General features: G+C 57.8%; 1 protein-coding gene across 2 annotated transcripts in view; it reads right to left on the bottom strand.

Annotated features, from left to right (window-relative positions):
- Positions 1 to 16984, bottom strand: part of col5a1 (procollagen, type V, alpha 1) — a 653133-nt gene that overhangs the window by 181527 nt on the left and 454622 nt on the right. For both annotated transcript variants that reach the window (XM_087998144.1, XM_087998143.1), the window contains exons 31-34: positions 2777 to 2830; positions 2628 to 2681; positions 473 to 517; positions 266 to 319 (exon numbers count right to left, since the gene is read on the bottom strand). In XM_087998144.1, the coding sequence (XP_087854270.1) occupies positions 266 to 319; positions 473 to 517; positions 2628 to 2681; positions 2777 to 2830 (207 nt within the window). The remainder of the gene's footprint in view (positions 1 to 265; positions 320 to 472; positions 518 to 2627; positions 2682 to 2776; positions 2831 to 16984) is intronic.

The following is a 16984-nucleotide window of genomic DNA, read 5'->3' as shown; positions in this document are numbered from 1 at the left end:
TTCTGATGATGGAGTGTTAGGAATTAGGACAGTGAGTTACTGGCACAAAGGTTGAAGCAGCCATTTGTGAGCTTTACTCTGTATCTAAGTCCATGCTGGAGCTGTCCTGGGAGTGTTTGAAGGGGGTCAGTGTAGAGGTAGCTTTATTCTGTATTTAACCCCGTATTGTCCTCATCCTGGAGGTGCTGAATGGGGCAGTATGAAGGAAGCTTTACTTTTGGTTTAAAAGAATAGGGAGCCTATTCTTTTCGGAAAGTAACATTACCTTAGGTCCAGCTTTTCCTGTGGCTCCTCTTGGGCCACGTTCACCCCTTGGCCCCTTTAAAGATAAGATAAATAATGTTAGAATCACAAGAAACAAGCTGTTAAACAGCTGAGGTTTCTCATGAGAAGTGACACCATGAATGGCAGTGACGATGGAAAGGGATGTACGTGAGCAGGAGATGAGAAAGCTGAGGAAATGGGTTGTTACCGTTGGCCCTCTCTGCCCCCTGGGTCCTGCTTTTCCTGGAGTCCCCTAGAAATAAAGAAGAAGGAGCCAGTTAGTGAAAGCGGGCTGAGGAGGGCTGAGCCAGCACTTAGTGAAGAGTCCACGACCACTCCCTCCCACCAAACCATGCTGACATCTCTGTCAGTGTAACCCCTCTGCTCTTGTTCAACTGCTGTTCCACACAGACTGGTTAATGTGTAACTACCCCTTTCATTTCATTGTATCAGAGTAATTTGCAAACGGACAAGACAAACCACAAATGCCACACCTTAGTAAAGAATTTAAGAGAATTAACTGCACGCAGAGAGTGGTACGTGCATGGAATGAGCTGCCAGAGGAAGTGGTGGAGGCTGGTACAATTGCAACATCTAAAAGGCGTCTGGGTGGGTATATGAATAGCAAGAGTTTAGAGGGATTTGGGCCAAGTGCTGGCAAATGGGACTAGATTAAGTCAGGATATCTGGTAGGCATGGACGGGTTAGACTGAAGGGTCTGTTTCCGTGCTGTACATCTCCATGACCAAGAGAAACAGCAACTTTGTTCATTACAAATCAAAGGGAAGTCTTTTGTTTGATTTCATGTCTTTAACCAATTTCAAAGACATCTACACTGACCAATGGTTACAATGGAAAGAGAGGGGAGGGGGCAAGGGGTCTATTTTACAAGTGTACCCCTATTCAGTTAAATGTGCTGATGTTTCTGTCTCACTGGAAGCTGCTAGCAACCAGGAATCCTCATTAACAAAAACAAGTGGCAAGGACTGAACCTAAAGCCACAGCACCCCTCACCATCCCGCTCCCCCGGGACCCCATCAGGTGTTTGTGCATTTTCTCCTGCGGGTCTGAGGGACAAGCTGACTGCTAAGACCATAAGGTATAGGAGCAAAATCAAGCCATTCAGCCCATTAAGTCTGCTCAATTATTCAATTATGTCTGATATTCCATTTTCTCAATCCCATTTTCTTCTGCCATAACCCTTGATCCCCTTACTAAACAACACTCCATAGTCATCTGTGGCAATGAGTTTCCCAGATTTACCCTTCTCTGGCTGAAGAGATTCTTCCTCATCTCAGTCTTAAAGGAGTGTCCCTTCGCCCTGAGGCTGTACCCTCTGGTCCTAGACTCTCCTACTAGTGGAAACATCTTCTCCATGTCCCCTCTACCCAGGCCTCTCAGTATGCTCTAAGTTTCAATCAGATCCCTCCTCATCCTTTCAACTAAACTACATCAAGTATAGACCACACCCACCCGGTCAAAGTTCAGTCAGGACACAATCCCACCTCTCCCCCCTCCACTACCCCAATCCACTGGGTTTTCTCTCTCTGTTTTGACAGCTCTGTCAGTATTAATTCTTAAATGCAGCTGGATGACAGTGGGGGGGGGGGCGGGCTTTGGTCAGTCTCACAAGCAGTGTTGCAATCCTCAATGCAGCTGAGGAAGCTTGCAACTTGGAGAGGTTTTGGGGAAGGAAGGCCCGGGGCCAGGGATGGTTTTAGTGAAATTACCATCAGCGATGTGCTGGACGTGTGCCTGGGACTGAGGGTTACAGTGTACTTTCTGAGTCCTAGCGAGTGTCTAGGGGTGGGATGGAGCACAGCAGTTACTGAGGCAGTCCATGGCGGAACAGCTGTTAAGGGTTGCAAAGCCAGACCAGTAAATCTAAGGAATTGTAATCCCTTGTGAAGTTTAATAAAATGTAATGATCCAATATGGCACTAACATCTGGGAGAATAGCCAAGAAATCTGTGGGATCTATTTTGATTGTATTTGCTGTCTGATGTGTCCATTTTCTATATCTACATGTTAATTCTGAGTGTTAGAAATAAGTTGTACTTGTATTGTGGATTGTATAACTGTTCTAATGCTGTAAAGTTTATTCTTGTTTGTACAAACGTTGGAATTCTGTTGCTTTGTTGCCTCAGTAAGTCCCCTGAATCTCACGGATTGTCTCCTTGAAATATAAAAGTTTCTGAGCCCCAGCCAGACTGTGACAGAAATCTGGAGTCTAGTCCAGGATTGCAACAGACTTTACCAAATGCTTTTCTTTTCCTGGTGTCCCACACTGCCACCTTGGCTTGGCCACAGGACCACAGTGGACAGGGTCATTGGAATGTCTTAATTATTAAACTGACACCCACCCTCACTCCTTTCTCGCCATTTGCTCCTGGAAATCCTGGGAATCCAATCGAACCCTGGAAAGGATAAAAGGAAAAATCATGAACAGGAACTCTGGGAATTCCAGATAGAAGGTTGGGAACTGCCTCTCTGTCGCCAGAAGTAGACTTACTTTTGGACCTTGTCTTCCTGGGTAGCCTGGCAATCCTGGAACTCCCAGTTTTCCCTAAAGGGACAGAGGACAGGGTTAGTTGGGTGCTGAAATCATTCCAGCAGGCGACAGGGAGACCAGGAGAACACCACTCCGAGTTTATCCTCATGTATTTCTCATTCCACAAGTTAATGATATATGAGAATAATTAGCATCAAGGCAAGTCCAATGATACCAAACCATATCCCTCAGATTAACAAGCACATTAAATCCACTCCAGACTCCTCGGACACTGAGGGGGAAGTGAGCACTGCAGATGCTGCAGTATCAGAGAGTGTGGAGCTGGAAAACCACAGCAGGTCAGGCAGCATCCTAGAAGCAGGATCTCTCCTCAATCCTGATGAAGGACCTATGCCTGACCTGCTGTGTTTTTCCAGCACCACACTCTTGACTCCTCAGATACTGAAGGAGTCCATGCTCAAATGCAACAAGATCTGGACAATATCTAGGCTTGGGCTGACAAGTGGCAAGTGACATTCACACCACACAGTGCCAGGCAGTAACCATCACCAATAAGAAACAATCTAATCACCGCCCCTTGACAGGCAATGGTGTTACCATCATTGAATCCTGCACTATCAACATCCGGGGGGTTACCGTTGACCAGAAACTCAACTGGACTCGCCACATAAACACAGTGGCTACAAGAGCAAGTCAGAAGCTGGGGTCCTGCAGGAGCTAACTCCCCTCCTGACTCCCCAAAGCCTGTCCACCATCTACAAGGCGTAAGTCAGCAATGTGATGAAACACTCCTCACTTGCCTGGATGGGTGCAGCCCCAACAACAGAAGCTTGGCACCATTCAGGACAAAGCAGCCTAGCTGATTGGCACCCACATCCACAAACATACACATCCTCCACCACTGATGCCCAGTAGCAGTAGTGTGTACCACTTGCAAGACGAGCTGCAGAAATTCACCAAAGATCCTCAGACAGCACCTTCCAAACCCACGGCCACTTCCAGTTAGAAGGAAAAAAGCAGCAGATACATGGGAACATCACCCTCTACAAGTTCCCCTCCAAGCCCCTCACCATCCTGACTTGGAAATATATCACCATTCCTTCAGTGTCGCTGGGTCGAAATCCTGGAATTCCCTCCCTAAGAATGGATGGATCTATCTATAGCTCACAGGCTGCAGCGGTTCAAGAAGGCAGCTCACCATCACCTTGTCAAGGGCAACTATGGTTGGGTGATAAATGCTGGCCAGCTCCCTGAACGAACAAAGAACACCCACAGAATCCAACCTCCCATCATCTCCTTGTGATGGCCCCATTCCACTTTGTCACTAAAACCCACTTTTGTCCCTCTTCAGAAACACATCACATTATCCTCAGTCACACTGACACTGTTTACTGCAGACGGCACAGTCCGATTGTCGCAATATAGCACCGATTCGCAACTGAACGAGCTCGATGTTTAACTTCGGAGAACAGGAGAAAGTACTAAAGATCAACTCACGCTCAAAATTTAATCAGGCCAGTGTGGGGCAGCAGTGTGACCCAGTGTGGGGCAGCAGTGTGAGGCAGCAGTGTGAGGTAGCAGTTTGACCCAGTGTGGGACAGCAGTGTGACCCAGTGTGGGGCAGCAGTGTGACCCAGTGTGAGGTAGCAGTTTGACCCAGTGTGGGACAGCAGTGTGACCCAGTGTGGGGCAGCAGTGTGACCCAGTGTGGGGCAGTGTGACCTAGCAGTGTGGGGCAGCGGTGTGACCCAGTGTGACCAAGCAGTGTGACCCAGTGTGGGGCAGCAGTGTGACCCAGTGTGAGGCAGCAGTGTGACCCAGTGTGGGGCAGCAGTGTGACCCAGTGTGAGGCAGCAGTGTGACCCAGTGTGGGGCAGCAGTGTGACCCAGTGTGGGGTAGCAGTGTGACCCAGTGTGGGGCAGTGTGACTCAGTGTGGGGCAGTGTGACCCAGTGTGTGGCAGCAGTGTGACCCAGTGTGTGGCAGCAGTGTGACCCAGTGTGAGACAGCAGTATGACCCAGTGTGAGGCAGCAGTGTGACCCAGTGTGAGGCAGCAGTGTGACTCAGTGTGGGGCAGCAGTGTGACTCAGTGTGGGGTAGCAGTGTGACCCAGTGTGGGGTAGCAGTGTGACCCAGTGTGAGGCAGCAGTATGACCCAGTGTGAGGCAGCAGTGTGACCCAGTGTGTGGCAGCAGTGTGACCCAGTGTGAGACAGCAGTATGACCCAGTGTGAGGCAGCAGTGTGACCCAGTGTGTGGCAGCAGTGTGACCCAGTGTGAGGCAGCAGTGTGACCCAGTGTGACCAAGCAGTTGTGACCCAGTGTGTGGCAGCAGTGTGACCCTGTGTGGGGCAGCAGTATGACCCAGTGTGAGGCAGCAGTGTGACCCAGTGTGAGACAGCAGTTTGACCCAGTGTGGGACAGCAGTGTGACCCAGTGTGAGGCAGCAGTATGACCTTGTGTGAGCAGCAGTGTGACCCAGTGTGGGGCAGCAGTGTGACCCAGTGTGGGACAGCAGTGTGACCCAGTGTGGGGCAGCAGTATGACCTTGTGTGAGCAGCAGTGTGACCCAGTGTGGGGCAGCAGTGTGACCCAGTGTGGGACAGCAGTGTGACCCAGTGTGAGGCAGCAGTGTGACCCAGTGTGAGGCAGCAGTGTGACCCAGTGTGAGGCAGCAGTGTGACCCAGTGTGGGGCAGCAGTGTGACCCAGTGTGAGGCAGCAGTGTGACCCAGCGTGAGGCAGCAGTGTGACCCAGTGTGGGGCAGCAGTGTGACCCAGTGTGAGGCAGCAGTGTGACCCACTGTGCGGCAGTGTGACCCAGTGTGGGGCAGCAGTATGACCTTGTGTGAGCAGCAGTGTGACCCAGTGTGGGGCAGCAGTGTGACCCAGTGTGGGACAGCAGTGTGACCCAGTGTGAGGCAGCAGTGTGACCCAGTGTGAGGCAGCAGTGTGACCCAGTGTGGGGCAGCAGTGTGACCCAGTGTGAGGCAGCAGTGTGACCCAGTGTGGGGCAGCAGTGTGACCCAGTGTGAGGCAGCAGTGTGACCCACTGTGCGGCAGTGTGACCCAGTGTGAGGCAGCAGTGTGACCCAGTGTGTGGCAGCAGTTGTGTCCCAGTGTGGGGCAGCAGTGTGACCCAGTGTGAGGCAGCAGTGTGACCCAGTGTGAGGCAGCAGTGTGACCCAGTGTGTGGCAGTAGTGTGACCCAGTGTGTGGCAGCAGTGTGACCCAGTGTGGGGTAGCAGTGTGACCCAGTGTGGGGCAGCAGTGTGACCCAGTGTGTGGCAGCAGTGTGACCCAGTGTGGGGCAGTGTGACCCAGTCTGAGGCAGCAGTGTGACCCAGTGTGGGGTAGCAGTGTGACCCAGTCTGAGGCAGCAGTGTGACCCAGTGTGAGGCAGCAGTGTGACCCAGTGTGGGGCAGCAGTGTGACCCAGTGTGAGGCAGTAGTGTGACCCAGTGTGTGGCAGCAGTATGACCCAGTGTGGGGCAGCAGTGTGACCCAGTGTGTGGCAGCAGTGTGACCCAGTCTGAGGCAGCAGTGTGACCCAGTGTGAGGCAGCAGTGTGACCCAGTGTGTGGCAGCAGTGTGACCCAGTGTGAGGCAGCAGTGTGACCCAGTGTGAGGCAGCAGTGTGACCCAGTGTGGGGCAGCAGTGTGACCCAGTGTGAGGCAGCAGTGTGACGCAGTGTGGGGCAGCAGTGTGACCCAGTGTGGGGCAGAAGTGTGACCCAGTGTGAGGCAGTGTGACCCAGTGTGGGGCAGCAGTGTGTCCCAGTGTGGGGCAGCAGTGTGACCCAGTGTGGGGCAGCAGTGTGACCCAGTGTGGGATAGCAGTGTGACCCAGTGTCAGATAGCAGTGTGACCCAGTGTGGGGCAGCAGTGTGACCCAGTGTGGGGCAGCAGTGTGACCCAGTGTGGGCCAGTGTGACCCAGTGTGGGGCAGCAGTGTGACCCAGTGTGGGGCAGCAGTGTGACCCAGTTTGGGCAGCAGTGTGACCCACTGTGACCCATCAGTGTGACCCAGTGTGGGGCAGCAGTGTGACCAAGTGTGGGACAGCAGTGTGACCCAGTGTGGGGCAGCGGTGTGACCCACTGTGACCTAGCAGTGTGACCCAGTGTGGGGCAGCAGTGTGACCCAGTGTGGGGCAACAGTATGACCCAGTGTGGGGCAGCAGTGTGACCCAGTGTGGGGCAGTGTGACCCGGTGTGGGGCAGCAGTGTGAACCAGTGTGAGGCAGCAGTGTGACCCAGTGTGAGGCAGCAGTGTGACCCACTGTGCGGCAGTGTGACCCAGTGTGAGGCAGCAGTGTGACCCAGTGTGTGGCAGCTGTGTGTCCCAGTGTGGGGCAGCATTGTGACCCAGTGTGGGGCAGCAGTGTGACCCAGTGTGGGGTAGCAGTGTGACCCAGTGTGGGGCAGCAGTGTGACCCAGTGTGGGGTAGCAGTGTGACCCAGTGTGGGGCAGCGGTGTGACCCAGTGTGGGGCAGCGGTGTGACCCAGTTTGGGCAGCAGTGTGACCCACTGTGACCCATCAGTGTGACCCAGTGTGGGGCAGCAGGGTGACCAAGTGTGGGGCAGCAATGTGACCCAGCAGTGTGACCCAGTGTGGGACAGCAGTGTGACCCAGTGTGGGGCAGCAGTGTGACCCACTGTGACCTAGCAGTGTGACCCAGTGTGGGGCAGCAGTATGACCCAATGTGGGGCATCAGTGTGACCCAGTGTGGGGCAGCAGTGTGACCCAGTGTGTGGCAGCAGTGTGACCCAGTGTGGGGCAGCAGTATGACCCAGTGTGAGGCAGCAGTGTGACCCAGTGTGGGGCAGTGTGACCCAGTGTGGGGCAGCAGTATGACACAGTGTGGGGCAGCAGTGTGACCCAGTGTGACCCAGCAGTGTTACCAAATGTGGGGCAGCAGCGTGATCCAGTGTGAGGCAGCAGTGTGACACAGTGAGGCGGCAATGTGACCCAGTGTGTGGCAGCAGTGTGACCCAGTGTGGGGTAGCAGTGTGACCCAGTGTGGGGCTGCAGTGTGACCCACTGTGAGGCAGTGTGGGGTAGCAGTGTGACCCAGCGTGGAGCAGCAGTGTGACCCAGTGTGAGGCAGCAGTGTGACCCAGTGTGGGGCAGCGGTGTGTCCCAGTGTGGGGCAGCATTGTGACCAAGTGTGGGGCAGCAGTGTGACCCAGTGTGGGACAGCAGTGTGACCCAGTGTGGGGCAGCAGTGTGACCCAGTGTGCGGAAGCAGTGTGACCCAGTGTGGGACAGCAGTGTGACCCAGTGTGGGGCAGCAGTGTGACCCAGTGTGGGGCAGCAGTGTGACCCAGTGTGAGGCAGCAGTGTGACCCAGTGTGAGGCAGCAGTATGACCCAGTGTGGGGCAGCAGTGTGACCCAGTGTGAAGCAGCAGTGTGACCCAGTGTGGGGCAGTGTGACCCAGTGTGGGGCAGCAGTATGACCCAGTGTGGGGCAGCAGTGTGACCCAGTGTGAGGCAGCAGTGTGACCCAGTGTGTGGCAGCAGTGTGACCCAGTGTGAGGCAGTGTGACCCAGTGTGGGGTAGCAGTGTGACCCAGTGTGGGGCTGCAGTGTGACCCACTGTGAGGCAGTGTGGGGTAGCAGTGTGACCCAGTGTGAGACAGCAGTGTGACCTTGTGTGAGCAGCAGTGTGACCCAGTGTGGGGCAGCAGTGTGACCCAGTGTGTGGCAGCAGTGTGACCCAGTGTGGGGCAGCAGTGTGACCCAGTGTGGGGCAGTGTGACCCAGTGTGGGGCAGCGGTGTGACCCAGTGTGAGGCAGCAGTGTGACCCAGTGTGAGGCAGCAGTGTGACCCAGTGTGGGGCATCAGTGTGACCCAGTGTGAGGCAGCAGTGTGACCCAGTGTGGGGCAGCAGTGTGACCCAGTGTGAGGCAGCAGTGTGACCCAGTGTGAGGCAGCAGTGTGACCCAGTGTGGGGCAGCAGTGTGACCCAGTGTGAGGCAGCAGTGTGACCCAGTGTGAGGCAGCAGTGTGACCCAGTGTGGGGCAGCAGTGTGACCCAGTGTGGGGCAGCAGTGTGACCCAGTGTGAGGCAGCAGTGTGACCCAGTGTGAGGCAGCAGTGTGACCCAGTGTGGGGCATCAGTGTGACCCAGTGTGAGGCAGCAGTGTGACCCAGTGTGTGGCAGCAGTGTGACCCAGGGTGGGGCAGCAGTATGACCTTGTGGGAGCAGCAGTGTGACACAGTGTGAGGCAGCAGTGTGATCCAGTGTGAGGCAACAGTGTGACCCAGTGTGTGGCAGCAGTGTGACCCAGTGTGAGGCAGCAGTGTGACCCAGTGTGTGGCAGCAGTGTGACGCAGTGTGGGGCAGCAGTGTGACCCAGTGTGGGGCAGAAGTGTGACCCAGTGTGAGGCAGCAGTGTGACCCAGTGTGGGATAGCAGTGTGACCCAGTGTCGGATAGCAGTGTGACCCAGTGTGGGGCAGCAGTGTGACCCAGTGTGGGCCAGTGTGACTCAGTGTGGGGCAGCAGTATGACCCAGTGTGAGGCAGCAGTGTGACCCAGTGTGAGGCAGCAGTGTGACCCAGTGTGAGGCAGCAGTGTGACCCAGTGTGGGGTAGCAGTGTGACCCACTGTGGGGCAGCAGTGTGACCCAGTGTGGGGCAGCAGTGTGACCACGTGTGGGACAGCAGTGTGACCCAGTGTGGGGCAGCAGTGTGACCCACTGTGACCTAGCAGTGTGACCCAGTGTGGGGCAGCAATGTGACCCAGTGTGGGGCAACAGTATGACCCAGTGTGGGGCAGCAGTGTGACCCAGTGTGGGGCAGTGTGACCCAGTGTGGGGCAGCAGTGTGAACCAGTGTGAGGCAGCAGTGTGACCCAGTGTGAGGCAGCAGTGTGACCCAGTGTGGGGCAGCAGTGTGACCCAGTGTGAGGCAGCAGTGTGACCCACTGTGCGGCAGTGTGACCCAGTGTGAGGCAGCAGTGTGACCCAGTGTGTGGCAGCAGTGTGTCCCAGTGTGGGGCAGCAGTGTGACCCAGTGTGGGGCAGCAGTGTGACCCAGTGTGGGGTAGCAGTGTGACCCAGTGTGGGGCAGCAGTGTGACCCAGTGTGGGGCAGAGGTGTGACCCAGTTTGGGCAGCAGTGTGACCCACTGTGACCCATCAGTGTCACCCAGTGTGGGGCAGCAGGGTGACCAAGTGTGGGGCAGCAGTGTGACCCAGCAGTGTGTCCCAGTGTGGGGCAGCATTGTGATCCAGTGTGGGGCAGCAGTGTGACCCAGTGTGGGGTAGCAGTGTGACCCAGTGTGGGGCAGCAGTATGACCCAGTGTGAGGCAGCAGTGTGACCCAGTGTGGAGCAGCAGTGTGACCCAGTGTGAGGCAGCAGTGTGACCCAGTGTGAGGCAGCAGTGTGACCCAGTGTGGAGCAGCAGTGTGACCCAGTGTGAGGCAGCAGTGTGACCCAGTGTGGGGCAGCAGTGTGACCCAGTGTGGGACAGCAGTGTGACCCAGTGTGGGGCAGCAGTATGACCCAGTGTGAGGCAGCAGTGTGACCCAGTGTGGAGCAGCAGTGTGACCCAGTGTGAGGCAGCAGTGTGACCCAGTGTGAGGCAGCAGTGTGACCCAGTGTGGGGCAGTGTGACCCAGTGTGGGGCAGCAGTATGACCCAGTGTGGGGCAGCAGTGTGACCCAGTGTGAGGCAGCAGTGTGACCCAGTGTGGGGCAGTGTGACCCAGTGTGGGGCAGCAGTATGACCCAGTGTGGGGCAGCAGTGTGACCCAGTAGTGTTACCAAACGTGGGGCAGCAGCGTGATCCATTGTGAGGCAGCAGTGTGACACAGTGAGGCGGCAATGTGACCCAGTGTGTGGCAGCAGTGTGACCCAGTGTGAGGCAGTGTGACCCAGTGTGGGGTAGCAGTGTGACCCAGTGTGGGGCTGCAGTGTGACCCACTGTGAGGCAGTGTGGGGTAGCAGTGTTACCCAGCGTGGAGCAGCAGTGTGACCCAGTGTGAGGCAGCGGTGTGACCCAGTGTGGGGCAGTGTGTGGCAGCAGTGTGACCCAGTGTGGGGCAGCAGTGTGACACAGCGTGGAGCAGCAGTGTGACCCAGTGTGAGGCAGCGGTGTGACCCAGTGTGGGGCAGTGTGTGGCAGCAGTGTGACCCAGTGTGGGGCAGCAGTATGACCCAGTGTGAGGCAGCAGTGTGACCCAGTGTGAGGCAGCGGTGTGACCCAGTGTGGGGCAGTGTGTGGCAGCAGTGTGACCCAGTGTGAGGCAGCAGTGTGACCCAGTGTGAGGCAGCGGTGTGACCCAGTGTGGGGCAGCAGTGTGATCCAGTGTGGGGCAGCAGTATGACCCAGTGTGGGGCAGCAGTGTGACCCAGTGTGGGGCAGCAGTGTGACACAGTGTGGGGCAGCAGTGTGACACAGTGTGGGGCAGCAGTGTGACCCAGTGTGAGGCAGCAGTGTTACCCAGTGTGGGTCAGCAGTGTGACCCAGTGTGAGGCAGCAGTGTGACCCAGTGTGAGGCAGCAGTGTGTCCCAGTGTGAGGCAGCAGTGTGACCCAGTGTGGGGCAGCAGTGTGACCCAGTGTGAGGCAGCAGTGTGACCCAGTGTGGGGCAGCTGTGTGACCCAGTGTGGGGCAGCAGTATGACCTTGTGTGAGCAGAACTGTGACCCAGTGTGAGGCAGCAGTGTGACCCAGTGTGAGGCAGCAGTGTTACCCAGTGTGGGTCAGCAGTGTGACCCAGTGTGAGGCAGCAGTGTGACCCAGTGTGAGGCAGCAGTGTGTCCCAGTGTGAGGCAGCAGTGTGACCCAGTGTGGGGCAGCAGTGTGACCCAGTGTGAGGCAGCAGTGTGACCCAGTGTGGGGCAGCTGTGTGACCCAGTGTGGGGCAGCAGTATGACCTTGTGTGAGCAGAACTGTGACCCAGTGTGAGGCAGCAGTGTGACACAGTGTGGGGCAGCAGTGTGACCCAGTGTGAGGCAGCAGTGTGACCCAGTGTGAGGCAGCAGTGTGACCCAGTGTGAGGCAGCAGTGTGACCCAGTGTGAGGCAGCAGTGTGTCCCAGTGTGAGGCAGCAGTGTGACCCAGTGTGGGGCAGCAGTGTGACCCAGTGTGAGGCAGCAGTGTGACCCAGTGAGAGGCAGCAGTGTTACTCAGTGTGTGGCAGTGTGACCCAGTTTGGGGCAGCAGTGTGACCCAGTGTGAGGCAGCAGTGTGACCCAGTGTGGGGCAGCAGTGTGACCCAGTGTGAGGCAGCAGTGTGACCCAGTGTGGGGCAGCAGTGTGAACCAGTGTGGGACAGCAGTGTGACCCAGTGTGGGGCAGCAGTGTGAACCAGTGTGGGACAGCAGTGTGACCCAGTGTGGGCCAGTGTGACCCAGTGTGGGGCAGCAGTGTGACCCAGTGTGGGGCAGCAGTGTGACCCAGTTTGGGCAGCAGTGTGACCCACTGTGACCCATCAGTGTGACCCAGTGTGGGGCAGCAGTGTGACCAAGTGTGGGACAGCAGTGTGACCCAGTGTGGGGCAGCGGTGTGACCCACTGTGACCTAGCAGTGTGACCCAGTGTGGGGCAGCAGTGTGACCCAGTGTGGGGCAACAGTATGACCCAGTGTGGGGCAGCAGTGTGACCCAGTGTGGGGCAGTGTGACCCGGTGTGGGGCAGCAGTGTGAACCAGTGTGAGGCAGCAGTGTGACCCAGTGTGAGGCAGCAGTGTGACCCACTGTGCGGCAGTGTGACCCAGTGTGAGGCAGCAGTGTGACCCAGTGTGTGGCAGCTGTGTGTCCCAGTGTGGGGCAGCATTGTGACCCAGTGTGGGGCAGCAGTGTGACCCAGTGTGGGGTAGCAGTGTGACCCAGTGTGGGGCAGCAGTGTGACCCAGTGTGGGGCAGCAGTGTGACCCAGTGTGGGGCAGCGGTGTGACCCAGTGTGGGGCAGCGGTGTGACCCAGTTTGGGCAGCAGTGTGACCCACTGTGACCCATCAGTGTGACCCAGTGTGGGGCAGCAGGGTGACCAAGTGTGGGGCAGCAGTGTGACCCAGCAGTGTGACCCAGTGTGGGACAGCAGTGTGACCCAGTGTGGGGCAGCAGTGTGACCCACTGTGACCTAGCAGTGTGACCCAGTGTGGGGCAGCAGTATGACCCAATGTGGGGCATCAGTGTGACCCAGTGTGGGGCAGCAGTGTGACCCAGTGTGTGGCAGCAGTGTGACCCAGTGTGGGGCAGCAGTATGACCCAGTGTGAGGCAGCAGTGTGACCCAGTGTGGGGCAGTGTGACCCAGTGTGGGGCAGCAGTATGACACAGTGTGGGGCAGCAGTGTGACCCAGTGTGACCCAGCAGTGTTACCAAATGTGGGGCAGCAGCGTGATCCAGTGTGAGGCAGCAGTGTGACACAGTGAGGCGGCAATGTGACCCAGTGTGTGGCAGCAGTGTGACCCAGTGTGGGGTAGCAGTGTGACCCAGTGTGGGGCTGCAGTGTGACCCACTGTGAGGCAGTGTGGGGTAGCAGTGTGACCCAGCGTGGAGCAGCAGTGTGACCCAGTGTGAGGCAGCAGTGTGACCCAGTGTGGGGCAGCGGTGTGTCCCAGTGTGGGGCAGCATTGTGACCAAGTGTGGGGCAGCAGTGTGACCCAGTGTGGGACAGCAGTGTGACCCAGTGTGGGGCAGCAGTGTGACCCAGTGTGCGGAAGCAGTGTGACCCAGTGTGGGACAGCAGTGTGACCCAGTGTGGGGCAGCAGTGTGACCCAGTGTGGGGCAGCAGTGTGACCCAGTGTGAGGCAGCAGTGTGACCCAGTGTGAGGCAGCAGTATGACCCAGTGTGGGGCAGCAGTGTGACCCAGTGTGAAGCAGCAGTGTGACCCAGTGTGGGGCAGTGTGACCCAGTGTGGGGCAGCAGTATGACCCAGTGTGGGGCAGCAGTGTGACCCAGTGTGAGGCAGCAGTGTGACCCAGTGTGTGGCAGCAGTGTGACCCAGTGTGAGGCAGTGTGACCCAGTGTGGGGTAGCAGTGTGACCCAGTGTGGGGCTGCAGTGTGACCCACTGTGAGGCAGTGTGGGGTAGCAGTGTGACCCAGTGTGAGACAGCAGTGTGACCTTGTGTGAGCAGCAGTGTGACCCAGTGTGGGGCAGCAGTGTGACCCAGTGTGTGGCAGCAGTGTGACCCAGTGTGGGGCAGCAGTGTGACCCAGTGTGGGGCAGTGTGACCCAGTGTGGGGCAGCGGTGTGACCCAGTGTGAGGCAGCAGTGTGACCCAGTGTGAGGCAGCAGTGTGACCCAGTGTGGGGCATCAGTGTGACCCAGTGTGAGGCAGCAGTGTGACCCAGTGTGGGGCAGCAGTGTGACCCAGTGTGAGGCAGCAGTGTGACCCAGTGTGAGGCAGCAGTGTGACCCAGTGTGGGGCAGCAGTGTGACCCAGTGTGAGGCAGCAGTGTGACCCAGTGTGAGGCAGCAGTGTGACCCAGTGTGGGGCAGCAGTGTGACCCAGTGTGGGGCAGCAGTGTGACCCAGTGTGAGGCAGCAGTGTGACCCAGTGTGAGGCAGCAGTGTGACCCAGTGTGGGGCATCAGTGTGACCCAGTGTGAGGCAGCAGTGTGACCCAGTGTGTGGCAGCAGTGTGACCCAGGGTGGGGCAGCAGTATGACCTTGTGGGAGCAGCAGTGTGACACAGTGTGAGGCAGCAGTGTGATCCAGTGTGAGGCAACAGTGTGACCCAGTGTGTGGCAGCAGTGTGACCCAGTGTGAGGCAGCAGTGTGACCCAGTGTGTGGCAGCAGTGTGACGCAGTGTGGGGCAGCAGTGTGACCCAGTGTGGGGCAGAAGTGTGACCCAGTGTGAGGCAGCAGTGTGACCCAGTGTGGGATAGCAGTGTGACCCAGTGTCGGATAGCAGTGTGACCCAGTGTGGGGCAGCAGTGTGACCCAGTGTGGGCCAGTGTGACTCAGTGTGGGGCAGCAGTGTGACCCAGTGTGAGGCAGCAGTGTGACCCAGTGTGAGGCAGCAGTGTGACCCAGTGTGGGGTAGCAGTGTGACCCACTGTGGGGCAGCAGTGTGACCCAGTGTGGGGCAGCAGTGTGACCACGTGTGGGACAGCAGTGTGACCCAGTGTGGGGCAGCAGTGTGACCCACTGTGACCTAGCAGTGTGACCCAGTGTGGGGCAGCAATGTGACCCAGTGTGGGGCAACAGTATGACCCAGTGTGGGGCAGCAGTGTGACCCAGTGTGGGGCAGTGTGACCCAGTGTGGGGCAGCAGTGTGAACCAGTGTGAGGCAGCAGTGTGACCCAGTGTGAGGCAGCAGTGTGACCCAGTGTGGGGCAGCAGTGTGACCCAGTGTGAGGCAGCAGTGTGACCCACTGTGCGGCAGTGTGACCCAGTGTGAGGCAGCAGTGTGACCCAGTGTGTGGCAGCAGTGTGTCCCAGTGTGGGGCAGCATTGTGATCCAGTGTGGGGCAGCAGTGTGACCCAGTGTGGGGTAGCAGTGTGACCCAGTGTGGGGCAGAGGTGTGACCCAGTTTGGGCAGCAGTGTGACCCACTGTGACCCATCAGTGTCACCCAGTGTGGGGCAGCAGGGTGACCAAGTGTGGGGCAGCAGTGTGACCCAGCAGTGTGTCCCAGTGTGGGGCAGCATTGTGATCCAGTGTGGGGCAGCAGTGTGACCCAGTGTGGGGTAGCAGTGTGACCCAGTGTGGGGCAGCAGTATGACCCAGTGTGAGGCAGCAGTGTGACCCAGTGTGGAGCAGCAGTGTGACCCAGTGTGAGGCAGCAGTGTGACCCAGTGTGAGGCAGCAGTGTGACCCAGTGTGGAGCAGCAGTGTGACCCAGTGTGAGGCAGCAGTGTGACCCAGTGTGGGGCAGCAGTGTGACCCAGTGTGGGACAGCAGTGTGACCCAGTGTGGGGCAGCAGTATGACCCAGTGTGAGGCAGCAGTGTGACCCAGTGTGGAGCAGCAGTGTGACCCAGTGTGAGGCAGCAGTGTGACCCAGTGTGAGGCAGCAGTGTGACCCAGTGTGGGGCAGTGTGACCCAGTGTGGGGCAGCAGTATGACCCAGTGTGGGGCAGCAGTGTGACCCAGTGTGAGGCAGCAGTGTGACCCAGTGTGGGGCAGTGTGACCCAGTGTGGGGCAGCAGTATGACCCAGTGTGGGGCAGCAGTGTGACCCAGTGTGACCCAGCAGTGTTACCAAACGTGGGGCAGCAGCGTGATCCATTGTGAGGCAGCAGTGTGACACAGTGAGGCGGCAATGTGACCCAGTGTGTGGCAGCAGTGTGACCCAGTGTGAGGCAGTGTGACCCAGTGTGGGGTAGCAGTGTGACCCAGTGTGGGGCTGCAGTGTGACCCACTGTGAGGCAGTGTGGGGTAGCAGTGTTACCCAGCGTGGAGCAGCAGTGTGACCCAGTGTGAGGCAGCGGTGTGACCCAGTGTGGGGCAGTGTGTGGCAGCAGTGTGACCCAGTGTGGGGCAGCAGTGTGACCCAGCGTGGAGCAGCAGTGTGACCCAGTGTGAGGCAGCGGTGTGACCCAGTGTGGGGCAGTGTGTGGCAGCAGTGTGACCCAGTGTGGGGCAGCAGTATGACCCAGTGTGAGGCAGCAGTGTGACCCAGTGTGAGGCAGCGGTGTGACCCAGTGTGGGGCAGTGTGTGGCAGCAGTGTGACCCAGTGTGAGGCAGCAGTGTGACCCAGTGTGAGGCAGCGGTGTGACCCAGTGTGGGGCAGCAGTGTGATCCAGTGTGGGGCAGCAGTATGACCCAGTGTGGGGCAGCAGTGTGACCCAGTGTGGGGCAGCAGTGTGACACAGTGTGGGGCAGCAGTGTGACACAGTGTGGGGCAGCAGTGTGACCCAGTGTGAGGCAGCAGTGTTACCCAGTGTGGGTCAGCAGTGTGACCCAGTGTGAGGCAGCAGTGTGACCCAGTGTGAGGCAGCAGTGTGTCCCAGTGTGAGGCAGCAGTGTGACCCAGTGTGGGGCAGCAGTGTGACCCAGTGTGAGGCAGCAGTGTGACCCAGTGTGGGGCAGCTGTGTGACCCAGTGTGGGGCAGCAGTATGACCTTGTGTGAGCAGAACTGTGACCCAGTGTGAGGCAGCAGTGTGACCCAGTGTGAGGCAGCAGTGTTACCCAGTGTGGGTCAGCAGTGTGACCCAGTGTGAGGCAGCAGTGTGACCCAGTGTGAGGCAGCAGTGTGTCCCAGTGTGAGGCAGCAGTGTGACCCAGTGTGGGGCAGCAGTGTGA

The sequence above is a fragment of the Chiloscyllium plagiosum genome, unplaced genomic scaffold (genome assembly GCF_037043375.1).
Source record: "Chiloscyllium plagiosum isolate Xiang-an unplaced genomic scaffold, Cpla_swu_hap1 HiC_scaffold_21, whole genome shotgun sequence".
NCBI classification, from domain to species: domain Eukaryota; kingdom Metazoa; phylum Chordata; class Chondrichthyes; order Orectolobiformes; family Hemiscylliidae; genus Chiloscyllium; species Chiloscyllium plagiosum.
The sequence above is the reverse complement of the archived record's forward strand: the minus strand, read 5'-3'. Positions and strand labels throughout refer to the sequence as shown.